Source organism: Schistosoma mansoni, chromosome 5 (assembly GCF_000237925.1).
Source record: "Schistosoma mansoni strain Puerto Rico chromosome 5, complete genome".
NCBI lineage: Eukaryota > Metazoa > Platyhelminthes > Trematoda > Strigeidida > Schistosomatidae > Schistosoma > Schistosoma mansoni.
The window spans coordinates 6,361,696-6,373,733 of NC_031499.1; the positions used below are offsets into that span (position 1 = coordinate 6,361,696).

General features: G+C 32.9%; 1 protein-coding gene across 1 annotated transcript; it reads left to right on the forward strand.

The window, feature by feature from the left end:
* Positions 1 to 4,799: 4,799 nt before the first annotated feature.
* Smp_147090 (hypothetical protein) lies at positions 4,800 to 7,469 on the forward strand (the record flags this gene model as incomplete). The annotated part of the gene is made up of 2 exons (XM_018797747.1): positions 4,800 to 5,563; positions 7,417 to 7,469. Exons 1-2 carry the CDS (start codon positions 4,825 to 4,827, stop codon positions 7,467 to 7,469), a joined length of 792 nt encoding a protein of 263 aa, XP_018652758.1. The 5' UTR covers positions 4,800 to 4,824.
* Positions 7,470 to 12,038: the final 4,569 nt, after the last annotated feature.

Genomic DNA, 12,038 nt, shown 5'->3' on the forward strand with positions numbered 1-12,038 from the left:
AGGAAGACCAAATAACACATTACGTCGAGAAATAGAGACAGACATGAGAAGAATGAACAAAAACTGAATAGAACTAGAAAAGAAGGCCCAGGACAGAGTGGGTTGGAGAATGCTGGTCGGCGGCCTATGCTCCATTGGGAGAAACAGGCGTAAGTAAATAAGTAAGTAAGTAATGATTCATGACAAGTTCAATGTCCAATCAGTTTTATATTATGATTAAGCAACCGGTATGTAAATCTCTGTTTATAATTATTTTGAATTAGACATACAAATCATTTTTGTTCTTCATCATGAACTGACATCAACTTGTTGATCAAAGAAATAACGAATAGTTGTTTCATGACATTACCATCCACGAAGTCCGATTTGGAAGAATACACTTTCTTTAAATGTTTCCTTGACTAGCTGTGTTAATGAGAAAATTGAGAAATTATAACTAGAAGAACCTAGGGAGAGGTATGTAGGCTGAGACCTTGACTAGGAATATAATCGACTACCTTCAGTAGCATGTTCCATTTGTAATTTATCACTTACTAATCTCTCTTAGAATCACATTTAAGCACAGGTATATGCTATGTCGAGACTCACCAAGCTCAGTATAAAACTCTTTAATAGTAAGAAAGTTATGACTGATGACACTAGAATATTATTCTCTATATTACTAACTGTTTATAGTTAGAATTGTTGACTATAAAGATTCTTACTGGCTAATCTGAATGATAAAGAATTATCTACAAGATCTCAGGGTTTAGATAAAAGTGCATTTCTGAGAACTCTTATACTAGATTAAGATAGATAACAATTACTTCGACTTGTATTAATCAGTCACCATCAGTGCTTGAAGTCATTAATTTCTAGTCTAAGCCATGTTGGTATATGCAGACTACCTGGTTGGGGTCCGCATGTCAATCGTAACCAATGGTTGGAGACTCTAGGTGACATGGCTGAAAATCGATCACAATGGCGTAGGTGTATACACTCTTTATCTTCCCTTGAACCTTGAGATTAAAATTGCTTCATAACGTTCCTCCTTCCTATACTATATCCTTATATACAACCTATCTTTTATATACTACCACCACTAAATTAACTATTTCTATGAATCCGGTGTTCATCTTGTTGTGCTAATGAGTGTGGTACGGCAACTTGAACCGATGCATATATGTGCCTGGTCCTACGTTGTAGCTGACTGACTGACTGAATTAGTGACTAACATCACCCATAAATTAAGAAATAATGTACAAATAACACTAAATATGATAAAGTCCTGAATATGTACATATACGTGGACTCATTAACCAGTTATTTATATACTCTAGTTAGAAAGGTAATTTATGTAGATTTCATCAACATATTTAATCTTATCAAAACAATATCATAAATATCTTATTCCATTTCAAAATATTGAATAAATAAATGTAGGTAGATGGTGTTTTGGATTCAATTAATCTAATTGATGCATATTAATGAGATAATTTAGTTTTTCAATATTAAAATGGATAATGTTATGTGTTAGATGCTGTCCTTTTGTTTCTTTTCCTTCTCTCTCTCTCCCTGTTTGAAAGATAAGTTATTTTTAGAAGGGATTATAATTATATGGTCACTAGTGACTGACTTCAAGAGATCATTCCTGGAGTTCTATTGAGAAGCAGTGACCAGTGGAGTTCAAACCACGTGTGTTGTGAGATATCAGCTCACTGAAAACAATCGGTGAACGGTTGCTCAACTTCGTGGATTGGTTGAAGTTAGACATAAACACCTTTGGATACCGGCCAGCTCAGTGGTCTGGAGGTTAAGCGCTCGCGCGCGAGACTGATAGGTCCTGTATTCGAATCTCGTGAGGCGGGGTCGTGGATGCGCACTGCCACTGAGGAGTCCCAAAGTGGACGAAACGGCCGTCCAGTGCTTCCTTTTTTTCCATGATGGTCTAGCTTCAATTGACTCATACTTTCAACTATGCAAATAAGTTATTTTATTTTTCAACTAATCTGATCATTTTCAGATGATAACATTATCTCCTTCTTTTTTTTCCTTTATAGCCAAAGGCAACAAACCGCAGCTGTTAACATCAAATTTCAACATTTATTGCAACAGTTTATTTATAGATAAAAGCAATTATATTCTGAGAATAGATTACATAAGTTATCAAGGAAATATCCTTGAAAAAGCTTGGACCAGATTGCCAGGCGAAATGTCGGATTTACTTCAAATTCCAATGTGTTACATCAACTCGGCGCTCAAATACTGTGAAACTATTCGCTCTAATTTAGACGAAAGTTCTTGTACAAGTTATTTATTATTGATTTCTTTTTTCTCTCTTTTGAGGATATTTCACTTTTAATAAAAATTATGTCTATAATAATTAGGAGTAAGGTGAAAAACCATACAAATTATCTATTTAATCCAATTTAGTATGACGATTCTCCATATTTTAATAGTTGAATTCATGAGTCGATGCAAAACTAGATCACCACGGAAAATCTGGAAACACTGTATGGCCGTTTCGTCCTAGTATGGAACTTCTTAGTAGTTCATATCTACAAAACTACACATGCGACTCGAACCTAGGTGATTCAGTGTCCGTCTCGGCTGTGAGGCAGTTGTCCACCAAAGACAACGAGTGATTAGTTATACAAGATCATTGGTCGATTAAAATTAGATGATAACTCCGTTGGATGCCAACTCAGTGGTCTAGAGGTTAAAGATTCGCTTGAGAGATCGAATGTGCTGGGTTCGAACCCCACATACGGGACCGTGGGTGCGCACTTCTGAAGAATGCCATACTAGAATGAAACGGCTGTCCAATGCCTTTAGTTTTAAAATGGTCATCTAGTGAGATCGACTCATGAATTCAACTACAATTTCCAAAAGTACCTGTTCTGATTTGCCATATCACTTAACATTGTGTACAGTAAGTAATGTTAATGATTACATTTGAATTTATATATACTGATGAGTTACTTAAACAATATAGTGCACAGCTTACATTATAGATTAATTTTAGTTCGGCAGTTATTATAAATGAAAAAGAAACTGTACAACTGTTTCTTTCTAGTATAAGACTATTCAACAGTAGACAGCTACAATCCAACTAAGGTTTGAATTAAGGATAGTTAGATCTCGTGGCGAACACCTAACCTTTCGAATACTAAATTGATATCCAGAGATTGTGTGTCTAATCTTTATTTACTATTTCAAGTTATATTTAAATATATTTACTCCTGTATCAAACAATTTTTTCTGTTTTAATAAAACAATTTATATTACTGATCAGTTGTTTCATCACTGGTGTCTACTTATCAGTAAGGTATTACATTGACAATCTAGTGCTTCCAGGTTTTTCATGGTGGTCTAGCTTTAAACGACTGATGAATTCAACCATTAAATCTGTAAATAATCAACACAGAACAATGTTACTCACATCTGTGAATTATATCGTTTCTTCTAAATCATCTAATTACATAGAACACTGCAACTAATTAGTGTACTATTAGACTACTAGAAAAAAACTTTGAAATGAAAATTGAATATTGAACTACAAAAGAAAGTAAACAAACACTGAAAGGCGAACTACAATAACAAAGAACATCTTATTACTGATGTAACTATCTCATTAGTAAATACTAATCGATACTTAACGTAATTTTATATCATGAATCTTAGCATTGCTGAGAAGTCCCATACTAGGACGAAACGGCAGTTCATAGCCTCCACCTTTTAAATGGTAGTCTAACACTGATTAGTTCATGATTTCAATGAAATTGACCAATCTCCGCAACAATAAGTAAACGAAGTTCTTCTGGTTTCATCGTTCTATCAAAGGGATTATTTGCTTTAACTCTGCATAATCTCAAAATGATAATTTTAGTAAGACAACGATTACCAATCAAGAACAAATAGAGACTTCTACCCAAAGTTTGTGCTGATGATGTCGTTCAGAAGGACGATGAAAGCTCTACTACCAAACCATCCAACTCAGACAACAAAACTCCATCCAAATCACCCACCTAAGCTACAAATCTTCTCCACCATCTCAGAGTTATATAGTTTATATCAATGACCTAAATAGGAATCGAATCTAGGATAATCAGAACTTGTTATTGAAAAACTAACTTTTAAACCTATAAATTGTTTATCTACATTACATCTCATTTTAACTTCAATGTTAGAAATGAAGGAAAGAAAATTATGTTTTCATTACATATTTTTCATTCACTATTCATATCAATAATAAATGCTGGTAAGAAAATCAAAATTTCACGTGTACACATTGTAATTTATCTAATATTCTATAGGATAATTTGGTTAATATGGAAGTGAATTTCTCTACCCCTGCAGAAAAAAATTTTTTTTTTAATTTTCATAAAAAATTTTTTTGCGAAATTCTGATTGGTTAATTTTTTTATGTTTTTTTTTGCTTCAACATAACGAACCAATCACAGTTGAATGTTAGACACACGTGGACAGAAAAATATACAATATTGAAAAACAAAACTTAATTTAAAGTCATAAATTCAATGAAAAGGGATTATTTACTATTGTCTTCAAGTAAACATAACAACGAATTCTAATAGAATGATACAGGAGTGTAATAAAGTGAAACCAGCAAGATGTTTGTTTCAATCATTGGAAAATAAATTATGGAATAATTCATATAATTCGGATAATAATAATAATAATAATAATAATAATAATAATGATAATAACAACAACGTAGTCCAAACAAAACCATATATCAATCAACAATGTCAACAAACATTTAACTTAGTATGTCAAAAGAGTCTTGAAAAGTTTTGTCGGAATTATGATTTAGATTTGAATCAAATGAAACCTGTTGTTGATCCGATCAATTGTAATATTAATGAAGGTGATCAAGAAAATCAACGTCATCATCGTCATCACCGAAATCAGCACACAAGACATAAACAAACATGGCATTGGGAACAGTTGGATACTACAGTCAATTATGTCCCCACATTTTATTTGAACAACAGATGTCATTCAGATAGTTATTTACTTCGATCGCATCAAAATGAATATCCGGTACCACCGAATACACCACATAAATGCACTACAAAATCATCAAACTTACAGTTTACCGACAATAAATACAATTCACCTATTTCGTTCAAATTGCAAATGTCACATCACGCATCTCACCACACATCATCTCTAGTATCGACCACTCAACCAGTTACAACTTCATTTCGTGTGTGCCGTACTCGAAGTAGGAATTCATCAAACTGCACAGTATCATCTGGTAGAACTTCCAAGTATCTGCATGCTGAACATATACGAAGTAAAAGTGAGGGGAAGGATACTGATCCCATACGCAACTCACATCTCGATGGGCGTGAGAAATGCAGTCTTTGTATTGATTCGGCTTATCGTTCTTCTGAAGTATCACACAAATTATCAAGTTATTCGTCTTCCAATATTTCATGTTCAAAGAGTGTGAATTGTGTTGGGGAATGGGAAAATATTCCATACTCTAAGAAAGAAGTGTCTCCCTGTCCACCATCCACATCGAACAGATATAGTTTGAAACAAACGAAACTGACTGGTAAGTTGACACACAGTTGTTGTCCGTTTCCAATATTATTGATTGACCGGATACAACTTGTTTTTATATCGGTCTCCTTTCAGAGTTGAAGTTCCATTATGAATAATTAGTTCCATCTTTATTGAGATAGCAAACCGACTGAAGTTTATTGTCATGGAGAAGATTGTGTAGAATCAAATTTAATCTGTCTTCAAGTTTTAATAACATTGTAGAAAATTTGTGGTTTTATTTCATGTCACTCGTAACTATTGAATAAATAGGTGTACATGATGCGTAAGTATGAGTAGTAGTGCGATACCTCTAAAATTAGTTTATCACTACAAACAGAACATTTATCAATGCAATTGTCCATTTCCACTTCTGATAATAATGAATACTGATTTGTGTTACTCGAACTATGAACAAGTGATTTTCGAATCAGACATTGTAAACATCTGAGCGTCAAGTAAAACAGCTCAGCTGGTAACATTTCTGACTTTGATATTTTATTAGACTAAAGCTAACCCAACAGAGGAATGTTGCTTTTGTCAAGATTACGAATAAATCTCACTGATATATACCCGTTAACAGGGTCTTCAATCATCTAATAACCAAAATAAGTTGGACAGTAATTCCATTTTATCTTAAAGAAGCATAAATAGTGTAAGTACATAACTATAATCGAGATCCAAAGGACGATAAGAATGATAAGAATAATATGACTGAATTTATTTCAATTTACAAATAATATTTTTCAACATGGGTTTATGGAGATTGCTGAATTTCATTGAAATCATACAACGATCAATGCTAGACCACCATTGAAAAGTTGGAAGAACTGGATGGCCGTTTCGTCCTAGTGTGGGATTGCTCAGAAGTGCGCATCCACGATCTCGCACACAGGGCTCGAACCCAGCACTCTCAGTCCCCCACACGGACGCTGGACCTCCAAACCACTGAGCCAGCATCCGACGGTGATTCGGATATATATACCAAATATTAGGATATATATTAATTTCAATCATATAATAAGTTAAAACCAATTAACATATGGGTTCGTTTTTTATTAACATTGTCTATGTTTAATACTACTAAATTCTCTTAGGTGGAGGATATAGTTCGAAAGTATTTATTGTTGTTTCGGATGTCAAAAACACCTTTCTTCACGAAAGAAATAATAATTTTCACATTTCGTTCAACCCATAATCGTTTAATCAGTTCACTTGGATAGCCATGTCTGTGACTGGTTAGTTCCATAACATTATTTGTCCTCATACTCCTACTGACTATCTCATTCTTACTTGCTTACTTACACCTGTTACACCTTGTAGAAGAGCATAGACAACCCATCAGAATTCTTCATTGAACTCTGTCCCGGACAATCCTTTGCAGTTGTTACTAGTTACTAATCATTCAACTGTAGCTCTTCTAGGGTTACTATCAGTCCCAAGTCTGTTTTAAAGTAGGAGGGTTGAAGATGGAGTTAGTATCCTCATCCCGTAGAAAACAACCTAGTTTTGAAAAAAACATTAAATATCCTAACTATAATTATGTGGTTGATTAACCTTCTCTGTATGAGTTTACAGGTTAGTTATATGCCTACAAGTCTGTTGATCTAAATGTAATAATTCCAGACATACTTTAATATTCTCAAAATTTCTCAACCGTACTTATATTTATCAGAAGGACGAAACGGCTGTCCAGTGCTTCCAGGTTTTCCCTGGTGATCTAGCTTCAATTAACTCATGCTTTCAACGATGAAAGTACTTACATTTATCATATTTTGGTATGTCATTGTTTAAGCTTATGATTAGATGAATAATCTAATAGATTCCTATCTATATACATATATTACTTTCTTTTTCCACTTATAGATATGTTCCCTGTTAACAAACCTATCAAATCCTGTACATTGTGTACAAATTGATGATTATTCCTGAAATTGAACATTTTGTGATAGAAATATTATTCTCTTCTTCTCAACACATGTACTAAATCTCTACAAAAACCTCCTTCTGACATGTATATATGTTTGTATATATATAAATATTCATTACAGTATGTTAACCAATTTTGGTAAGTAACTAAGTAACTGATTATGAGTTTCATTTGATAAATGTATACAATTCGATTATTCATTCATCCTCTATTGCCAAACATATAATCGAAACAGGTCATAAGATTGATCTTAACTCGGCTTTTGTAGTGTTGTATAAAAGTGTAAAAGGGAGTATATTAAGGTTTTTTTGAAGCCTTAGCCAAACGAAAATTCAAACCCCCTTTGTGTATTCAAAAAACTGTATGTTCTCACCTAAAACCCACCCTGGTAATAATAGCTTATTAACCAGAGTGGTTAGGTGTGAAATTGCTTTCACATTAAAATTAAAATACGAAGTTCAACGAAGGGATCTCTTTTCAACGAATTTATTATCAAGCTATACAATCGTATATATATACTGGATAGTTAATTCACCATAGTTTGGAGCTCTACAGTAATGGATTTATGCAATCCCACTGGATGGAAGGGGAAGTGGATTCAGGACCCGTAGATCTTATGCCAAGCGTTAAATCAGTAGAGCTACTAAATGATAGCTTAATAGTATGATTCTGACTTCAGTTAGTTCTTGATATTGAGTAGTTATTATTATTCAATGTCATCAATGGGAAACTACCGACCAAGTTTTTGGTCTTTACCAATTGTTTCATCAAGTTCAGCTCCTTGATGTAAACTACAAAACTGATAATCAATTGAACTGAGAAGAGGAAGAATATCCACATTCGATGCGTTAAAAGCTAAATACATCCAGCTTGTTTATATTTTTAGCTGGATACAATGATATAACAAATCGAACATAAGTAGTTAGTTTCATAACTTTTATTATAAACCGACGTGGATTGAATAACTTTTAGGGTCATAATGAGCACTGATATGGGTCCTATACTAAGACTGTATCATACAACACTTTGCTATACTATGTCTCTTGGTCTTTATTACCTATTTAGCTAAAATTAGACAGTGATTTAAACTATAAAACTCAACAATCTACACAAGTCACTCTAAAGTCATGGACCGTATATCTACTTCTAACGAGTAATTAACATGAATATTAATAAGGAATGTATCATATGACATAATCACTTAGGTATATTTCTAACTTTATGATATCCATACTTGTATTCATCATTTACTGAGTAGTAAACAAACCTAGCAGATAAGATTGATCCCTTCGAGGTTATAGGCATACTTTGCTAATAAATAATAATTAACATGAAATCTAAATTGACTAGGATCGCCTATCATCGATACTTAACTATCTGATATCAATTCCTATCTATTTATACACTGTTTGTATTCTTTAATTTAATTTATTTGAAAAGTAATTTGCTCCTCTCTACTTTTGTTTTCTCTTAATTCTTTTGTAGAACCGAATTGTACAAATCAAAGAAACAATCTGCCTTTTTAGCCGATTGATCGTTCATTTATTTCGTTTTTTTTACCCTATAGTAGGTAACAACACTCTTATGTATTCAGTGTTCATAACACACTATTATTCTCTCTATGCGTTCAAACAAATGATTTGGAGGAATATTCTATTCTCCTAATTAAAAAACCATTTGGGTTCTGTTTCATACACACACACACACACAAAATACAAAATTTTTTTATAATAGTTGCTAATCTTTTTAATATCGATAATTTTCTATTTTTAAATTGTGATTAAATCAATAAAATTTGCCTTAAACTATACTACTTCTTTTTTGAAAAGAAACACCTACAAGTAGTATATAACTCCGGTAGCGAATTTATTTGGTTAGAAAATGTTTGGTTAATAATAAGTGAATTGATCGATAGAAATTGATCATCATAAAAGAAGGCTAGATGAATATCACATTGGTCACTAATTACTCAGTGATTTATCAGTTGTAAATATCTTAATCATGAAGCAGATTAGCAACTGTCGGAATAGCTCTGTACTGATATATTAAACTATGTAGTTGCGTGAAATAGGCTCGAATCGACCAGGAAATATTAGTTCTCTTAAAATTACATATACACTTTGTTGAAAAGTGATATCGATATGACAAACTCTATGTTCAGGGTCACCTTGTGAATACCTCTAACTAAGTATAAATATTGCATTTGTAAACAAGTTTTACTTGTGTTTGATTATATATGAAGAAGTATGATGATGTTGATACGTGTTCTCATTCGCATACATAACTAACGCATCCACTGATTATTTTCAAAAATTTATCTCATGTGAAGAACGTGTTCATTTCGAAATGAAATTACCTGATGAATATTGTTTAAAAAAAATAGGAATCACTGATTAGGCATATCAGAATATTGTAAGGCTACTCAGAATTGTTCATTTACAACATCCTGTTGGATTGAAATCTGCATTTCCAGGTCTCATTGGCGTTCTCGATAACTTTTGACGATTAGAATATGGGACTTAAATGCATCGGCTCAACATGTAAAACCATAACAACACGTTGAGATGAAATAACTTAATTATTCCAATCATTGGTCATAATAGTTACGTTGACCTCTAATCAGATAGTCTACACCTACTGAAATGACTCAAGCCGACAATTAGTTACTTTTTGGATTAATCCTATGTCTTCGACAAAATTATATAATGCAAATTCATTGTTGCATCTGCTTCACAGTACAATATTAAGATCCTCATCGTTTGGGGTAGTTTTATAATTAATATTTTTGGTGTATGATCATCATCCAAAAATAAATAATATGACATCAGTTCAGCATGATTGACTGATGTTAGTTGTAACGTAGTATACATTTTATGAAACATGTTAAAACTGAGATTTTACAAATATATTATTCCTACTTAATGTTAAAACTATGTTGCAATTATTAGAAGGCAGTTATCGTCAGTGATTAACGTCAGTACAGCTGACAGTGACAATGATACACTTGAACTACCTGGATGAAATATTTACAAATTCGTTATTACATTACTACATCACACAAGTGAACCATTATGGAAAATTATAATTCAACAGATCAAGATAGTTTTAATCTCATAGCAATAGTAGTAGTAATAATAAACAATCTGTACAAATTTACTTAGACTCACATTAATACTTAGTGTATTTAGTATGTGAGTAACAGTAGGATCCAGAACATTGGTTTCTTCCTATATGGAATTTGCCAGCTGAATTTATCCGAATCACAGTGTTTACGTCCATACCTTCGGATTCATAAGATCAACAATGTATTCCCTGAATACCGATAACACTTAAAACTTTCAAACCAGTTGAACAAGTTAGTGGTTATCGTCACCAAGCAGTTCAGTTGATAAGGTGTTTACATTTGAAGTGATAGGTACTGGGTTTGAGTCTCAGTGTGAGAATCAACATTTGGGACATGGATAAAGTCAGTCCCAAATAAGATAAAATTCATGTCGTAGATTTCACTGCTAGCTATATACCAAATATTACTAAAATTTGTGACATAACACTATTTGCAAACCAACTCATTCAAGATGCATATACAACAACAAAGATTGATCAACCACAGTCAACAACAGGGAAAATTTCGATAAATGATTATAAAAGGTATTAATTTCTTTCAATAATTTCAGATATTGTATATGCATTGTACACTGAATTACACATTTTTCACAGTTGAAAGCGTGAGTCAATTGAAGCTAGACCACCAGAGAAAAAAAGGAAACACTGGACGGCCGTTTCGTCCTGTTGTAGGACCCCTCAGCAATGCGCATCCAAGACCTCGCCTCGCGAGATTCGAAACCAGGACCTACCAGTCTCGTGCCAGAGCACTTAACCGATAGACCACCAAGCTGGCCGGCATCCAACGGTGTTAATGTCTAACTCCAACCAATCCTCGAAGTTGAGCAACCATCCACCGATTGTTTTCAGTGAGCTGATATCTCACAACACACGTGGTTTGAACTCCACTGGTCACTGCTTCTCAGTAGAACTCCAGGACTGATCTTTTGAAGTCAGTCACTAATGAGCATATGATTATTATTATGATCAGAAGGGGTTTTTTGTGGAGATGTAGTATTTTCATAAGTTTTTACGAATCTACAAAAATGTATTTAACATGGTTGGTATACAATCATCAATTCAATGTGTAAATCACATCAAATATAGAAATAAAAATGATATATTATGTGTATACATAAATAATCTTTAGGACATTTATTAATATGCTTTTTTTCTCTATTTAATATAAGAAAAAGCAAGAATAATTTATTAAACTTTTCTGTATTACATTATTAATTATAATAAATTGTAAATAGGAATCTCCCATGAAAAGAAAACGAACCCCTTAGTAGTGTATTTTACCACCACCACCATACATCTATCTATCTATCTATCTATTCACACAGGGAAGTTATATATATATATACACGTGTATAAACCTGCTAGTAAAAATGATATGTATACATTTATAGGTTGGGGGATTAAATGTAACAGTTGATGTTAAAAGGAATGATTA